Raw genomic sequence first — 19,404 nt, 5'->3', positions numbered from 1 at the left:
TGTACCATTTATTATATAATGTCCCACTCATGCTAATTTCCTTTTCCTCTACATAAGCTACTTTTTATTCCCTTTTACTAAATATTTTAATTATTAAAATAAGATATAATTAATTTTCAATAATCTTCCCTTCTTGTTAATTATTTTTGTTCTTAATTTTTAAAAAAATTAAAGTTTCTTTTTTGGGAAATAAAATGAAAACCTTTTGAAGGCTACTATATTATGTTAATTTTATAAAGTTAAAGCTATTGACTTTCATGTCTTTACGTATGAGTCTACGCTTTTGAAGAAGGGATATAAATAGCAATCCATATCTTTTAGACATCACTAGAAACAAGATATTATGAATTTGTTTTTACATATTTTTTTAATTAGTTACTATTTATTTTTTCAGCTGTAAGAGATATTTTATATATATATATATATATAGGCTACAATTTACTTCCTTGTATTTGTCACTTGTGTTGTTTTAAAGGTTGTTATTTGGGGGAAGTAAGAGGTAGAAGAGCTCCAAGATGAAGGGGAGCCCTACCAGTCGCATTAATTTCAATTCATTCATCACTATCTGTCTTTTCCTTAATGTTTGTTTGTCAGAAGGAGTGGTGGCTCAGTCTCAAAACACCACCGGCGACGCCACCATCCCTGTTAAAGTGGGTGTGGTTCTTGACATGGACTCATTGGTTGGGAAGATAGGGATGAGTTGTATGAACATGGCCCTTTCAGACTTTTACGCCACTCATCCTCACTACAAAACCAGGCTCGTCTTCAACACCAAGGACTCCATGGGTGACGTCGTTGCCGCCGCCTCTGCCGGTTCGTCCTCTCATCTCCTTTAAAACTATCGGTTTTACATTTATATATCAATATCTGATAACCAAGTTCAAGGTTGCTTATGATAATCTCATGCAAGATTCTAATATATATATATATATTCTACTTATATTTTCCCAGAGATTAGTTGAGAAAAATAATTATTTTAATCATCTAGTAATATTAATTATTTTATATTAAAATTTAAAACTACCCATAATATTTTCCTTACACTTAAATAAAAACATAAATACATTTCAACATTATTCACGCCAACAATGCTAAATGCAATAAAAATATATATTTGTTAAAATAATTATTTAAGTATAAAATGAGCAGGTCCTTTTTTATGAATTTCTTTGAAGTATTATAATCTCAAAATAAAATCAAAATATTTTATTTTCAATTTACAATATGAAATGTAGTATTATATTAAATTCATTTGTGAAATCTGGAACCTTCAACGAATGCACTAAATTCACTTAATTTTTATATTATACTTATTTTTTGTTCAATTATATCATACTTTTTTAATAGAAAAACTTAGCTAACTAGTAAGTCAACACAATGACGGCTTGCTGTATTTTCACATTGATAGTACTATATATCTCGACTCCTGTCATTTTGGCCACATACAAGAAAATGTTGCCATTTATCTTTAGATAATATTAAAATGAATCATAATATATGCATATCATTTATTTAAGAGAAAATATTAGGTATATTATTAGTGAAGAGGGTTGATAAATATATTATACGAGTTAATAATATATAACAAATTTTAAAATTGCTTGTAAAATAAAAATATATATATATTCGGGTGTGGCAAATGCATAAGAATATAGTTTTGGTTTCACAAGTCAATATTTTTATATTTTGAATTGACTGTAAAAATATGTAAATCTAAAAGGTTAGAAGAATGCACTTGTTTCACTTAATTTATAGCTTAGCTAGCTAGTAAACCAACACAGTGGCAGTTGTTGTTACCTGTGGCTATTCACATTACACGTAGACTTCTACTATTTTTGGCCAACAAGAATATATATAAAAACATATAGAATAGGGTAAATGTTGAAATTAAGGGTAACTTTTAAAATAATTAAATAACAACCTAATTTTTATAAAAGTGTTTAAATAAAAAGTTTATACACTTGACTTAATTTATAGAAAAAATTAAATAAATGCTCACACTTGAATCATATATTGCTTGAAAAGAAAAGAAAATAGCCGAACATAATTTGAAATCTAGTATACGGCATTTGAAAAATCTTTGTATGAACACTTTCGAAAAATGTTAGACCCTTGTTTATCTATTTTAAAAGATTTAGCTTATTTGAGTTTTTTTATAAAGGGTAGACCATTTTAAAAGGTTTGATCTTCATAATACTTAAAAAATTGGGTTTCAATTTGAGGATTTAAAATATAAATAAAATAAAATTAAAGGGTGTAATGAAAAAAAGGTACCAAGACGTGTGTGATTAGAAAATAATACATGCCTTATATAGAAAAAAGTTTAGAGGTTTCTTTTTCGACACATTTTCTATGGTGGTTGGAATTGAATCATATTGATTGAATGAAAACCAATATATCATTTCAGGAAAAAATTGAACTGAATTAAAAATAATAAATTAATTAATTTTTTCAAAAATATTTTAATTTTATAAATTTATTTAAATAAAATAGAAAATGGGTACATTTTACCACCCTACAAAGTTAGGATTTTAAGAATCTTGATTTTCCCCACATACTTTCACTGTTCTGTTATTGACTTTAATAATTATTCTGACCCAAGACTTGCCTTCCAACTTGTATCACACCAGCAATTGATGGTTGAAACGTACAGTACATCTTCCTCTCTTCACATGCATTGTTTGACCTGAAAGATGAAATCAATTGAAGCTACTACACATGTATATATTTATTTATAATTGTCTGACTGAGTCTTTGCACATGTTAATCTTTAATATATTTTTTAAGGAGATATTAATATTTGAGATTAGGGTTAACATGTTAAGAAAGAAATTTCTAAACTTAATTGTTTGGTGGAAGAACAGCTGTGGAGTTGATAAGGAATGTAGAAGTGCAAGCAATCATAGGGCCAAGAAGTTCAATGCAGGCCAACTTTGTTATCAGTCTGGGAAACAAATCTCAGGTTCCCATCATTTCCTTTTCAGCAGCTAGTCCTTCTCTTACTTCCCTTAAGAGTCCATACTTTTTCCGTGCTGCCCAAAGCGGGTCTTTCCAAGTGAATGCCATAAGGGACATTGTCGAGGAATTTGGGTGGCGAGAAGTAGTGCCCATCTACATAGACAACCTGTTTGGGGAGACCCTTATACCTTACTTAACGGCTGCCTTACAAGAGATTAACATTCGGGTCCCATATCTGAGTGTCATCCCAGAGTCAGCTGATGATGACCTAATTACTAAAGAACTTTACAAGCTAATGAACAATCAAACTAGAGTGTTCATTGTGCATGCGACTATCCCTCTTGGGTCTAGGATTTTGGTCAAAGCTGAAGAGATTGGAATGATGAGTGAAGGGTATGTTTGGATCATGACTGATTCCATGACTACTTTGTGGAGATCGATTAATTCCTCGGCTATTAATGCCTTGCAAGGGATTTTAGGGGTGAAGTCTTATGTTCCCAAATCGAAAGAGCTTGAAAACTTTACAGTTCGATGGAAAAGGAAATTCCAGAGTGACAATCCAAATGTTAATGCTGAAATGAACATTATTGGATTATGGGCTTATGATGCAACTTTTGCAGTGGCCAGGGCAGTCGAGAACGCTGGCACTGCAAACCTACGCTTCAACAGAACAAACATTTCCGGCAGCGGTGCCACAGACCTTGAGACATTGGGTGTCTCACAAAACGGTCCTCGGCTAATCAAAGAATTATCGAAAATTAATTTCACAGGGCTTTCAGGAGATTTTCATTTTGTTAATGGGCAGTTAGAGTCATCTGTGTTTCAAATAGTTAACGTAAATGGAAATGGGGAAAGAAGGGTGGGGTTTTGGACACCCCAAAGTGGACTTGTAAAAGACTGGAAGTCAACAAACACAAGCGCAAAGTCTAGTTCCAAGCCAAAGCTTGGCCCCATTATATGGCCGGGGGATACTAACTCGGTCCCCAAAGGTTGGAAGATTCCAGTAGAAGGGAAGAAATTGAAAATTGGGGTTCCAGTGAAAGATGGCTTTACTGAATTTGTTAAGGTAACCTGGGATTCTAACTCTAAAAAAGCAAAATCAATTGGAGGGTACTGCATTGATGTTTTCGACGCTGTAATGCTTAAAATGCCTTATCCCGTTCCTTACGAGTATGTTCCATTTGCAACGCCTGAAGGAAATGCTGCTGGTTCATACAATGACTTAGTTGATCAAGTGTTCTATGGGGTAAGTCTCCTCCTTTAACCCTTCTCTTTGTTTTATATATTCGCTGGCTTGGTTTCACTGGAGAGCTTCAATCGGCTATGAACACAGATTTATGACGGTGTGGTCGGAGATATAACTATTGTGGCCAACAGATCATTGTATGTGGACTACACATTGCCATACACAGAATCTGGAGTGTCAATGCTGGTGCCCGTCAGAGATAACAATAAGAAGAATGCATGGGTTTTCTTACAGCCCTTGACATCGGATCTCTGGGTAACCAGTGGGTGCTTCTTTGTCTTCATCGGGTTTGTCGTTTGGGTTCTGGAGCATAGAATCAACGAAGATTTCCGTGGACCACCTGCACATCAAGTCGGCACCAGCTTCTGGTTCTCCTTCTCAACCATGGTGTTTGCTCATCGTAATAACTTAACTCTTCTTTCACCTTTTCAATTTACAAATATGTTAGCGGCAGGCAATTTATTTGTTCTTGAGTTGAATAATTTTTTGCAGGGGAGAAAGTGGTGAGCAATTTGAGTAGATTTGTGGTAATCATATGGTGCTTCGTGGTTCTCGTTCTTACCCAAAGTTACACTGCTAGTTTAACGTCACTTTTAACAGTGGAGCAACTCCAGCCCACTGTAACTGATATAAATCAGCTCTTGAAGAGAAGGGAAAGTGTTGGTTTTCTAAGTGCCTCATTTGTTAAGGATATGTTATTGGAGATGAAATTCGATGAATCCCACATCAAGAAATATGGAACTCTTGAAGAACTCCATGATCTTTTCACCGAAGGCAGTGCCAAAGGTGGTATCTCTGCTGCTTTGGATGAAATCCCTTATATTAAGCTATTTCTTTCAAAGTACTGTGGCAAATATACTACCGTCAAACCAACATTTAAAGCCGATGGCTTTGGCTTCGTGAGTTCTCTCTCTCTCTCTCGACCTTCATCGATTCCATATGATATAATATGCTTACAGCTTATTATTACAATTACTATTTATTATCGTTTTGTAGGTTTTCCCAAAAGGATCTCCTCTTGCAGCAGATGTTTCGAGGGCAATCTTGAATGTTACTCAAGGTGATGAAATGCAAAAAATTCACAACAAATGGTTCAACAACGCTACTTGTCCTGATTTCGACCCCACTGTTTCATCGAACAGTCTTGGCCTCGAGAGCTTTTGGGGCCTTTTCCTCATTGCTGGGGTTGCATCGATATCTGCGCTCATCATTTTTGCAGCAATGTTCTTGTATGAACAAAAGCATGTCTTGTTTCAGTTCTATCCCGAAAATTCAGTGTGGAGAAAAGTTCGAACCATGTTTAGAATCTTTGATCAGAAAGACCTGAGCTCCCATACTTTCAAAAAAACTGAACCCAGAGATGCAAGCTGCAATTGTAGTGTTCATAGTATAGGCGCTTATGGAAGCTCAACAAATACTAACTGCCCGCCAAGTCCATCAGTTGGGTCGAACCAGATAGATCCTTCAGACTTAGTTTTCTTGGTAGAACAAGGCTCAGTTACAGATTCTCCAGATATACCCCCATCTCCAGAAAGATCTTCTATTGAGCTTGCTGATTACAGTCATGGCCAATAAGAAGATTTGATGATTTAGATATTGTCGCACAGTTGAACGCATTACTCAAAGATTTATGTAAACGGTTGTGTATATAGTATAATTAAGTAGGATCCTAATCTAGCTATTTTGCTGCTAAAATAAACCCTATTTTAAGTAATTACTTGGGATCCAAGTTTAAGTAATTACTTAGGCTACTCTTGAATGAGTGATAAGATTGATTAAAAGTAATAGTGTCAATTAGATTAAATATTTTAGTGGTGAAATTAAAATAAGTGATAAAATTGTATTTAAATTTAAATTAGGTTGTAAGAATGAGGTACAAATGTAAAATACTTATTAACATCATTACATTCTGTTTTTTTAATGCAAAATATATAATGTTAAAAATAAAAATTATATTAGATTTTTTATATTTTGCAGCATATGAGAATGATTCCTACATATTTAGAGACCCAAGTATCGGTACTTTTCCTTAGTGGTATCGCAACAAGTCAGACAAAAAAAATTACTACACAACAAGTGCCCCAAACCCAAGCCACTACAATATTTTGAGTCATTTTGACTTTGTGTGATATGGTTTGCACCCCAATCACCTTTGATCACCTTCGAACAATTTGAAAATGTCTCTAAAATCTTCTAATGGTTCAAATCTTGGATAAATGTTTTTCAAGTTTTAAGCTTTAGAAAAGTTCTCATTCATCTCAACCCGAACAATCTTGATGTCAAGTCAAAGAACTTCATACCCTTATTTTATGATTTAAACATATCCAAGTAAGTTTTTAAAGACCCAAGATAATTTATAATTGTATTTAAACTTTTCTAAATTTTTAAAATTTGATTTAGAAAATATTAATTCGTTGCAAAACAAGTATTTTATTAAAAGAAAGATTTTGGTTAAAATCTGAAAGTGTTTCGTTAGCAACTCCAACTTATACCAGAAATTCAGCGTCAAATTTTTTGTTTTTTCTAAAATGAAAGGCTCTAAACAAGATATAAGTCCAACTAGAAAAACTTCACAACGACGGAATCATGCTCGTTGCTCCAAGCTCACAAACGAAACCTTTTTATAAAAACATGAGAATTCATGGAATATCACATGAAAGTTTACTCTTTCATTCCCTAAAATGATAACCCTTTGATATGTGCCAGGTCTAATTGTGACAATTTGAGGTGCAAAGGTCAATTTGGAAAGTTGTAAGACTTTAGGAGTACTCATAGATGTTCCTTGATTTCTACAAAATGGATTAAGGGTGTTTGAAATTTTTAATCCTTTAACTGTTTATTGAATCAATTTTTAAAAAAAATTTAATCGAATTAAAATGTTTCGGTTAATTCGATCGGTTAACCAATTAACAGAAATTTATATACTTTTGTTTTTTTGGTTAAAACAAGTATAAAACATATGAAAAAATTGATAATGCTCATTTGACCGAATTATCTGAACTATCCGAACTAATTGATACATATAAATAATATATAATATTAATTATTATGTTCGACTAATTACTCAATTTCGAATTAAATTAACCAGTAACTAAACTTTCAAAAAATTATTGACTGACCTCCGACCGAATTAGATCGATTAATTTGATTTTAAACAAAATTTGAATGCCTTGACAACCTTGTGCGCCCTTTTCTGAACTCTATTTTGCTTTACCCTAGACCTTATTCTTGCCTTTTATTATTATTCAACGATGCAATAGAGATTCAGAATTCTTCCAAAAAGAAAGTATGAATTCTAAAAAGTGGAATGAGATATGGGGATAGACACATGATGAAGATGGACTTTAGGAGCACGTAACAAGGTCATGAAAGAATGGATATGTAGGTCTAAACAAGTGATTAAGGGTGTTCGAACCAAGAACCAATTCTTTACTGTAGAAGTTTTATCACTTCTTTCTCTTTCTCTCTTCTTCCAATTTTTTATTTCTCCTTAAGTTAATCAAATCAAAATTTCGTGTATAAAATTAAACAAAACTAAAATCCATGTATAAAATTGTATTTATGTATAGTTTTGAGATTTATCCCAAAAACAAATGAGAGTTTGATTGAATTGATAAAGTTGAGGTACTTTTAAAAACCATGATGACTTGTGTTCAAATCTTACCATGTGTTAATTTAAATTGATTTTTATAAATTTTATATAAAATATAAAAGACAAAAAACCTAAAAGAAGTGAGTTTTTAGTAATTTTCTAATTGAGTTGGTCTCTCATTAATTCATGACCTCAATTCAAACAGACATATTATATATTACTAGATTTTATCACATTCATAATGTGAGTGAACGAAAATATGTATTTTATATTGAAAAACATATTTATAAAAGCATATTAACAAATTATTATTAGTGTAGTAGCTAAGTTTTTTATATGAATTGGTTGATATTGTATTCGATATTTTTAATCATTTTATGTGAAGATTCGTAATATCAACTCAATCAACCAATTAATATAAATTATAGTCTATATATAAAAGGTAAAGCTAAACAAGAAATTAACAAAAGAAAAAGAAAAAACAAATTTGGAAAACGACATCATTTGGGTAGTTCGAATGAAACTCATGTTCACAAGTAAAGAAGAAGAGAATTATACTTATATAAAAGGATATATTCGGTAGTTCGAATGAAGCCCAAGTTCACAAGTAAAAAAAGAAGAAAATTATACAGGATATATTCGGTAGTTAGAATGAAGCCCAAGTTCACAAGTAAAGAAGACGAGAATTATATATAACAATTAAAAAGTGAAGCTCGTTCACACACGAACCAAATGAAAAATGCACCCAACAATATTCCAATAAGGTTAGTAGGTTACCAAGATGAGCAACTCATGCATTAGTTTGATACTCAGGCAGGGTGTTCACTGTCTCAGGTATAGTCTGGGTTTAAGTTACACCATTTGTATTACTGTTACGACTTTACTTTCTTCTTGTAATTTACTAAAAAAAAGGAAAAGGTAATAAATGATGATTAGTGAATTTCTATTTTCGTTGTTATCAAAATTTAATATTTAGTCACTCATATGTTAAATCAATAATAGAATGTCGATGTGGTTGTTTTATCATTAGTATAATAATAAATTTAGTTGTTTAATATTTATAAATTCTATCAATTTGATTCTAATTTAAATTTGACCCTCGATTTTACACGCTATGTCAATTTAGTGTTGATTCTTAAAGATTTTATAAAGACACATACAAAATTAGAAAAATATTTATAAATAAATGAATATCTATTTTTCCATTTTCTAACATGACATTATATATTTATTAAAATGATAATTTTATAAATAAAAAATAAAGGAAAAAATCATAAAGAAGACTTAAGTAGATTCGATTTTTCTCTTTTCTCAACATTTTTGACCATCATATTCAAGTTGGGTCAAAAACTATGACTTGAAGTTAAAAAGGGCAAGAATCAATATCTTTAGGTTATTACCCAGAACAAATTTGTTGCCTCTAAGGTTGTGCTTGGGGGCAGGCGTGGCTAAAGGTTTATAGGTGAGGATGAGGTCTAGGAGACCCTGTAGCTATAAGGCCATGCCGACAGCTCCACAACCGATTCCTAGTTCGATGGCACAATGATGGAGGATGTTGAAATCGAGCTGTTGGAAGTAAAGGTTATTGATGCCAATGGTTGTGGGTAAAGGTGATACCCATCACTCGACAAATTTCACAAGGACTAAGGAACAATAGAAAACATATAATAAATAAATAAATTATTATTTATAAAATAAAACTAAAAATAAGAAAAAGTTTGAATTTGATTTAAGTCTGGTGAGTTTTTTTTAAAAATATTTTATTTATAAAATTATTTTAATAAATAAATTTCATGTTTAAAAAGATAAAATGGGTATTAATTTATTTATAATTTAGTATATATTTTATTGAAAATAAAACTTCTAAATGCTTTTATTATTCTTATTTTTAAGATATTTCAATTTTTATTTTAAATTTTAAAATCTAGATTAAATTGACATAATATGTAAAGTTGAGGAGTTAAATTTATTAAATTTTTAAGAATTAGGGTCACATTAATAAAAGCTATCAATATTGGAGGACTAATTTTATTATTATGCCAATGAAAATCGGTCATGTTAGTACTTTGTTAATGATTTAATGGATGAATAATTAAAATATTAAATTTCGATAACGTTAGTGACTAAATAAAAAATTTTAAACTTATGAGATTAAATCAGAAACATGTTAATAATTGGGTTAGGTAAAAAAAAGTTACCACGACTTATATTCAACTTGTTTTTCTTTTTTTATACATAACACAAATTAAGAGAAAAAAAATGACATTACTCATATTTGAACCCAAAACTTGGAACCACCAACTCTCCCCAGTTGTTGCGTTTTCCACTTGCTAAATTCAAATAATATTTGATAACAACATATTGTGTCTTAGTAATAAATTTTCACCACTTGTATTCTATATACGTAAGCAGATGTCAAGCTGAGAAATTTTAAGCTGAATTTGTTGAGTGAAAACACTATTCTATTTTACATACATTGGAGTTAAGTGAACCCATTGTTAATTTATTAACCTCTCCTCTGAATGGTAAATCGCACAATTTTCTAATAAATAATTGGTATATTGGTGAATTTCTTTGTAAAAGTATACTTATAAAAAAATCAATAATAATGTTATCTCTTTTAAATGTTGTCGCCCAAGCAACCTATTAGATTCAATAATGTTAGATTTATGTCTCGTGCTTTGTTAAAAGTTAACTCTAAGAGGATTGGTTTACAGAACTTGAAGCGCTTAATTAATGAAGATATGACCGGTAAGATTTAGGGGAAATGTGTCGATATTGAGTATAACATAACTATATAGTTCACCTATATGTGAAGCCTTAATTATATAAAATGGCTCAACAGAGTACGAGAGATAAAATCTCAAAAAAATGACACTTCCTAACATTGTTGGAAAGTTCAGTTAACTGCTGTGCGAACGACATTTTGAAAACTTCTTCCATAAAAATCAGCCTTCCTCAACAACAATAAGAACAATAATAATGTGAAAGTATTAAAACAGTATGAAAAGAAAACATTAATTAACCATAGTTTAGGTAACGGAGGATTTCTGGCGTAACTAGTTTGAGAAAATAGGAAGAAATTGTATGTTTTTAATAATAAAAAAAACCCCTAAACTCTGCAACCCACTTTGATTAATACAACCTTTCCGAGATATTTAACCATTAACCACCACGTAATCGCCTTTATAATATATTTCATGTATCAATCCATCCTATGGAGCATGTACGTGGCCATGTGTTCTGTCCTATTTCTACCGCATGCATGAGTCTTTAACAATGAAAACAAAAAACCTATTTAAATTTTAATTTGAATGTATGTACATTAATCACAATTCACAAACTTTATAAAATTTAAAAAAAGAAGTTTGAAGTAACTTACCTTCGACAATAATAAATGATTACCATCACGTTTAAAAGCAATTTGGTATTTGTTTAGCCGCCTTGTTTGTCAACAACCGAAGATAAGCGATTCTGTTTATACGACAAAGTCAGTTTGACTCATGAAGTCTTTGATTATTGTTTTGTTTTTGTCCTTATTTGAACAATTAACCGCAAGTGAACGCCAAAGGTTAACGTAGATTATATTAATACTAAACCAATGGTTAATTAGGTTTTCATCTTAAACCGGATCTTAGTCATCAGCAGCATGAATGCTCCTATATAAACAGCTAATATTTTACGCCCATCACACACAGAGAGGTAAAACATGTCTAGGAATACGATTCTTCTAACTTGTTCCATCGTTCTTAATCTGCTACTATTTCATAGCTGGTACTTCCATGGCCAATGGGAGCAAAGTTGGACCAAGAGTGCCACTGCAGAAGCTGAATTTGTGGCATCCATCTCATGTTCAGGACATGGAAGAGCTTTCTTGGATGGATCAATCCTTGATGGAAAACCTGTTTGTGAGTGCAACGCATGTTATGGAGGCCCTCACTGCTCTGTGTTTTTACCTGAATGTATCGCTGACGCCGATAGGTAATTGACGACGGAGATATAACTAAAGTGACCGGTATTTATTTTAAGAATCTTGGGTCGTATCAATAATGTGAATATCTCATTTGTTACAGCGGAGATCCTATGTTCTTGGAGCCCTTTTGGTTGAAGCATGCAGCAAGTAGCACCATTGTAGTTCCAGGATGGCATCGGATGAGCTATGAATTCAATGATGATTCCCTCATCTCAAAGGAACTCGACGCTCAAATTCGGAAACTTCATGCAGTTATCGGAAATGCGGTGACTGATGGAAGATTCATCATATTTGGTGTTGGTGCTACCCAACTTCTTCATGCAGCAGTGCATGCCCTCTCCACTACTAATCATCCATCTTCCCCTTCAAGAGTCGTTGCCTCAACACCATACTATCCAGTTAGCTTCAAGCCCTCCTCTAGTCTGGATTGTAATCTACGTTTTAGCTTTTAAATTGACAAACTATGTTCATGCTACAGATTTACAAGGAACAAACTGAGTTTTTCAATTCTGAGGATTACAAGTTCGAAGGAGATACTTCATTGTGTAACAATAATAGTGGCTGTAAAGGGAATTTCATCGAACTTGTGACTTCACCGAACAATCCAGATGGCCAATTAAAGAAGGCAGTACTTCAAGGCCCATCGGCAAAGACAATCCATGATTTTGCTTACTATTGGCCACATTATACACCAATCCCAGCTCTAGCAGATGAAAATTTAATGATATTCACTCTCTCAAAGCTTACTGGACATGGCGGAAGCAGATTTGGGTAAGCATATATACATATTGAGGATATTCATAGATCTTGTACACCATTAGTCAATAATAAATAACACATCGTAACTTATATAAAACAAAGAATATTGAAGGACTTAAAAGATGCTTTTTCTTTGGAGGATATGCAATAATTTAACATGCTTTTTCTTTTTTCTTAGATGGGCGATAATAAAAGATGAGGCTGTACATCAAAGGATGCTAACATATATGAATCTAAGTACCTATGGGGTTGCTCGAGAGACTCAGCTACGAGTTCTGAAGCTGCTAAAAGTTGCCGTTGAAAATGAAGGAAAGGAAATGTTTAACTTCGGATACCAAACAATGAGGAACCGCTGGAGAAAGTTGAGCAAAACTATGTCATTGTCTAAGCGGTTTTCAATCCAGGAACTTGAGACTCAATTCTGCTCTTTCTCCGAAAAAGTCAGAGGAGCTACTCCAGGTAATTATTAACTCTCTTCCCATCACACAGTCATATACAAATTCCTGAACTAGTGAACTTAAAGAGTAGCTGGTTTTGATGGCAGCTTATGCATGGCTTAAGTGTGTAAGAGAAGAAGATAAAGATTGCAACGCGGTGCTCCACTCGGTCAATATAACTGGACGTCATGGTAGCTTGTTCGGTGCTGAAAGCAGATTTGTACGGCTTAGCTTGGTGAAAAGCGATGATGACTTTGATTTGCTGCTAAAAAGGATGGGAACATTGGTTTCTCAAGAAAATAATAATGATGGAATCAACAAAATTATGACACACAGAGATGAATTTATTGGAACCAAATAAGTGTACGGGGTAATGATAAAATCAAGGGGTAAAACTTAAATTCTAATTTTAAAAGGTGTAAACTATAAAAATAGTCACTTTTGTTTACTTTAGGTTACATTTTAGTCATTTATGTTTGAAATGTTAAGTTTTAGTCACTTACGTTAACGTGTCATAATATTTTAGTTACTGAGCCGTTAATTTTTGTTGACGGTGTAACGGTAAGCTGATGTGGCACGTTAAATCATCATTTCAAACAAAAATTTTAGATTAAATTATACAAAATGGTCCCCATATATTTTCATTCTGAGCAATTTAATTTTTTTATGTTCTTTTAACTTTATTTTTTTCTTTATTTTCCATTCTCTTCTGCTTCTCCCTTCGTTTTTACCCCTTATTCATATCTTTTAACGTAGTTTTTCTATGTTTTCCATTTGTTAAAACTTTTTTATGTTTGTGAAAAAAGAAAAGGCGAAAGCTGAAACAATAAAAAAAACTTGCTTCGCATATTCTCACCCCCACAATTACAAACCCTCATCGTCTATCATTGCTTCAACGAACCAATTTGGATATCTCAATAACTTAACCCACAAGCTCGCCTTACTCAAAAACCTCGCCAGTTGTGACTTATGGCAATCCACCTTCAACAAAGTTTCTCGAGCTCATTCCCTTAACTTCCTAACCAACCCCTACAACCACCTTATCTATCTTACCTACAACATTCTCGCCCTCTCGAAACTACGTTATTTCACGGATTCTTCAAACGAGCTCTACACTCTCAATGACTAAAACGACTACCCTACTAAACTTACCCTCAATTTCACCCAAACCAGTTTGGTTCCATGCTCCCTTTATCTCTTCGGTTCATCCATGCTCGACTTCTAATCAAACTTGCTTGGGAATATCCAAGAAGGTTTAGATCAATTTTATCATTTGCTCAATTTTATTAGTCAAAAAATAAAAGAAAATGAAAGGAATAATCTACATGATTCTGTAAAAGTTTAGAAATGGAAAATTTTTATTTTGAATATAAAGAATTCAATTTATATTTAGATTTGATTAAGGATATGATTTTTTATATTGATTAGTTAGATCCAATTTTAGTTTCAAAATTAGGTTATGTTCGAATCGAGATTTGATTAAAAATGATTGGTATTCGTTTATGAGTGAAATTCAATTTTGGAATCATGTGAAAGAAACAATGACTTTGTAACAGCCTAAGATAGGGCCTAGTCGGAACAGTGATTTCGAGACCACAAACCCGAAGTAGAAATATTTAATTTATGATTGTTTTAGAGTCTATGATATATTTGGGTGATGGTGTGCAAATTTTGTTAAGTAATTTTTTTTATCGATAAAGTGCCCAATTTTATTATTGGGATTAAATTGTATTAATTGCAAAATATGAGTTCTAGAACATAAGTACTTGTTTTAAATGGGGGGTTTAAATTAGAGGTCTTTAAATGGAAAATAGACCATCATATTTTGTTATGGACAAAACTAATCATGAAAGGGTAAAAATTGAAGGTTTAGTAAAAAGAGCATTTTTGTCATTTGAGTGTTTTAAGGCATAAAAGACAATTGAAACCCAAAAATCTGCTCATTCTCTTCTCCATGCTGCCGAAATTTTTGAAAAGCATGGCTAGGGTTTCAAGCCTTTTCAAAGTTCAATTGTAAGTGCATTTGAGCCCCGTTTTTAATGTTTTTCGTATTTTTGAGATCCTAGAAGCTTAACCTTTCGATTTTTACCATTTAATTGCACGAAAAATGAAGTTTAAAAATTGACCCATGCTAGATATTTGTGCATTTTGATGTTTAATGGTAGAATAAGGGTGCACGAGGTTAGGAGAATGATTTTTGCTAAGTGATTTTCGTTGAAAATGGTTAAAACGGGTTGATTAGTAAAAGTTGTAAATGCTCCTAAAAGTGTGAAATAATAAGAATTTGAGGTTGCTTTAGAAGAGAAAAAGGTTCGGCTGACCTTGAATGTTATGGAAATTGAATAAAAATCATATTACGAGCCTAGGGGTAAAATTGTAATTATGAGAAAGTTTAGGGGAAAAATTATAAATTTTCCGTAGTATGATTTTTGTATTAAAATGAGTAATGTGAGTGATAATTAAGTGAAATGTGACATTTTAGATCAAAGAAATCGAGATTTGGACCAAGTACGGGGAAATATCAATCAAAATGATCGATTCGCGTTGAAGTAAGTTCATATGGTTAGTCTATAGTGATCAATTATTAAATTTGAATTGAGATGATGTATTATTTTATATATATATTTGTTATTTAATCATGACTTTATGCAAGTACGAGATTAGATTGAAGGATCAATTGTGAGAAATGCAGGGTCAAATACATTTGTACTACAACTTGTGATGAATTGACGAAAAAGACCATGGTTGGACCATGACAGTGAGTGTGCCAGTGTAAGACCATGTTTGGGACATGGCATCGGCACCGATATGTGATCTCATGTAAGACCATATCTGGCATATGCCATTGCCGTCCTACCAGGTGTACGATATATCCCGAACATCACTAATATTACAAGTAGTTCAACGGGAAATTCAAGAAGTATGCTCAAGATAAGTAAGAGTAGGATATGTGAGTATTATGACTAGGCACAGGTATATATATGAGACTCATAAATAATGTGCTCAGATTATGATGCATTATTGATAAGGATGCAAACGAGTAAGTTTGTATGTGATTAATTCCTTGTTTTTACTTACGTTTTAACATTTTTATGAGATATGATTGAATATGGAATAATTAATTTAGGTGAATTATGAATTACGGTTGAATATGGAAGAGTTGGAAAAATGTTTAAAAAAAGTGAGAATTTATGGTTGAACCTTCGGAATGGATCGGATATCGTTGGAAATATAGGTGGATGCTATGTGCTGATTGCACCGGATATTAATGAAAATAAAGGTGATTGCTATGTGTTGATTTCACCGGATACCAATGGTTATATAAGTGATTGTTATGTGCTGAATTCACCCGGTACCATTGAGTATAAAGGTGATTGTTATGTGCTGATTTCACCGGATACCAATGGTTATATAAGTGATTGCTATGTGCTGAATTCACCTGGTACCATTAAGTATAAAGGTGGTTGCTATGTGCTGATTTCACCGAGTACTATTGACTATAAGGTTGGTGCTATGTGTTGATCCACCGTGTAACTGAGATTATTTCGAAGTGTTTATCAGAAAACTAATTAAGTGAAAATATATGTTACAAACAATGTGTTCGATCTTTAATCAACCCTTTGGCACGATGAAATGAAACATTGAAATTAAGAATGAGTAAATTTAACAACAAAACAGTTTAGGGCAGAAACAATTGCGTGATTTTGAAAAATCACCAAAAATGGTGGGAATTGAATTAGAGGTTGTATGAGATATGAAATTAAAGCTGAATGAGTCTATTTTCATATAAAGGAAACAAAGTAAGCAAAAGAGTTATATATTTTGAGATATTTGAATTCTAGTGAGACAGGGACAGAATAAATTTGAAATCCCCTATTCCAAATTTGGGAAATTACTAAAAACTGTACAAAAATAATTATGGTTTGTAATTTACATGCTTTGAATTCTGTGCAAAGAGATAATTAATTTTTAGTGAATGGGGGGTCAGAGCTATCGAGCAGTGAAATAGGGGAATCTTTAATGAATAAACTGTAGTAATTGGCTGGACCAAAAATTCTGAAATTTTTATGGTAAGAAATTATGTGAGTCTAGTTTCAGAGAAAATTAACGGTTCTTCATTCGGAGCTCTGTATTTCAAGAAATAAATAATTTAGTGACAGTGACTCAAGTAGACAAATTAATGTGAACATTAGTAATAAGGTGTAAGCATGTGATAAAATGATTATATTATCTTAAGAAATTATTTCAAGGATTTGTCCACACAAGTTTATTAATTTCTTATTATTTTCATATGAACTTACTAAGCATTTATGCTTATTTCCCCTCTCTTTTCCTTTGCCTTATAGTATCGCCAAGTTAGCTCGGGGATCGGTGGATGTTGGAGATTCGCTCACACTATCAATTGGAACAGTTGGTATATCTAGATACATTAATTTTTGGGTTATGGCATGTATAGTAGGCTTGGTCGTTTTGTCATATATGTCATATTTCTTATGGCCTAAAATGTTGGCCCTTATTTAATAAATGTTCTTTTTGATTAAGGCTATTTGGAGATGGCCAATATTGATGGTTGTTATACGCCTATGATGTGATTATTCATGTATGTGGTAATTGCATAATTGAATGTTGTGGAGGTGGTTTATAAATGACTTCATGAATGACGATGTGTATGAGAATGTGTATGTAAAATTGGATATTCGGATGTCCAATTATAGTATGATACATGTTGACGAAATTTTATGACCCGGTTTTATATGTTCAAGAAATTTTAAGTCCGGTAACGCCTCGTACCCTGTTCCGACATTAGATACGGGTAAGGGGTGTTACAGACTTAGTTTCTTTGGTGGGCAAAAATTATGTTTCTGCAATGAAGAATATGAGAAGAGAGAAAAATAAAAGGAAAGAAGAAAAGGAAAATAAAAAAATAAATTGTTCAAAAAAAAGTATAAGGGCTAGTTTTAACAAATGGAAAATATAGAAAAATTACGTTAAAAAAATGGAGAATAGAAGAAAATAGAGGGAGAAGGAGAAGAAAATGGGAAAAAATATTTTTTTTAAATATAAAAGAAAAAATTAAATTACTCAAAACGAAAAAAAAATATAGACTAATTGTATAATTTAATCTAAAAAAATTTCATTTGAAATGATGATCTAATGTGTCACGTCAGCTTACCATTACACCGTTAATAACAATTAACGCTCAGTGACTAAAATATTACAACACGATAACGTAAGTGACTAAAACGTAACATTTCAAATATAAGTGCCTAAAATGTAACCTAAGACAAATAAAAGTGACTATTTTGATAATTTACCCTTTTAAAAATGATATTGTTGGAGAGAGAGCCTCAACCCCACGAAAATTATCTTATTCTAAAAAGGATATTAAAAATACTTTAGTCACAAAAAAGAATCTATCGAAAAATATCTACCAAGCATTAATGATAATTATACGAGCATATGGTTTAAGGAATGTAAAATTATTTTGGTAATAAAATTAGGGAATGTAAGATTATGGAAAAAATATTAGATATGTTATTTTATTTGATTCATTTGACTGAAATATAAAATTATTTAAAACTAGATGAAATATAAGAAAATTATTTGCAATCAGTTGTCTTGCCTCAAACCATATACAATTTAAAAAATTAGTCTTGCACAATGATTTGATGTTATTACTTTCATATATTGCCATGGTCGCAACTCCCAAATTTTGCCCTGCTACTTTGAGCAAGAACACAATTATCCCGCGGGTAAAAATAAGATCGATGAAATCATGTGCTTGTTTTCTTTAGTATGAAATTTTGATGTGTAATTTAGGTTTTATTTTACTAATTGATAAAAAAAAGTTGTTACAAGTTTATGATGATTACATTTCCAGGTAATGAATCGAATTTTAATGGAAATAATCAAGACTATGTTTCTCAAGATTTGAATGATAAAAATCATGATGAAGACAAGATAAAGAAAGATATGAATCAAGAGTCTCTTCAACCATTTATAGGAATGAAATTTCAATCGTTGGAAGAGGCTTTAGGGTACTATACTAAGTACACAAAACAAAAAAGTTTTGGGGTTCGTAAGAGTAGTATAAAATCTCAAAAAAAAAATCAAAAAAATCTTTCCACAAGTATTTGTTTATCCAAAGGAAGGCTATCGAGATAAAAAGTATCTTACTCATATTGCATTTCAGTCCATTTATTTGAAAAACTTGCGAAATGATCCCTTACATTATAAAAATAGAAAGATGGTACCTTCTATTGATTTTTGCTGCCAAGTTGGCAATTTGGCATTTCAAACACTAATGTGAATGAAAAATTAAAGTCGAGGTGAATTTGTTAAATACTTATGGTTATTGTCAATCTTTAAACTAAAAAAATCCCTCTAAATCCTTAACCAAGTTAGAAACTCCAAATTCCTTAAACCATTTTTAATCCTG

General features: G+C 31.9%; 2 protein-coding genes across 2 annotated transcripts; both read left to right on the top strand.

Annotated features, from left to right (window-relative positions):
* The first annotated feature begins 347 nt into the window (after positions 1-347).
* On the top strand, positions 348-5,989 carry LOC105776762 (glutamate receptor 2.8). The gene is made up of 5 exons (XM_012599700.2): positions 348-813; positions 2,865-4,204; positions 4,292-4,604; positions 4,697-5,103; positions 5,201-5,989. The coding sequence occupies exons 1-5, from the start codon at positions 516-518 to the stop codon at positions 5,777-5,779; spliced, it is 2,937 nt and encodes a 978-aa protein (XP_012455154.1). The 5' UTR covers positions 348-515; the 3' UTR covers positions 5,780-5,989.
* Positions 5,990-11,505: 5,516 nt separating this feature from the next.
* Positions 11,506-13,603, top strand: LOC105770268 (tryptophan aminotransferase-related protein 4). The gene is made up of 5 exons (XM_012591395.2): positions 11,506-11,777; positions 11,870-12,167; positions 12,248-12,540; positions 12,707-12,987; positions 13,073-13,603. Exons 1-5 carry the CDS (start codon positions 11,506-11,508, stop codon positions 13,324-13,326), a joined length of 1,398 nt encoding a protein of 465 aa, XP_012446849.1. The 3' UTR covers positions 13,327-13,603.
* Positions 13,604-19,404: the final 5,801 nt, after the last annotated feature.

Source organism: Gossypium raimondii, chromosome 7 (genome assembly GCF_025698545.1).
Source record: "Gossypium raimondii isolate GPD5lz chromosome 7, ASM2569854v1, whole genome shotgun sequence".
Lineage (NCBI taxonomy): Eukaryota > Viridiplantae > Streptophyta > Magnoliopsida > Malvales > Malvaceae > Gossypium > Gossypium raimondii.
This window is presented reverse-complemented; position numbering and strand designations above follow the sequence as displayed.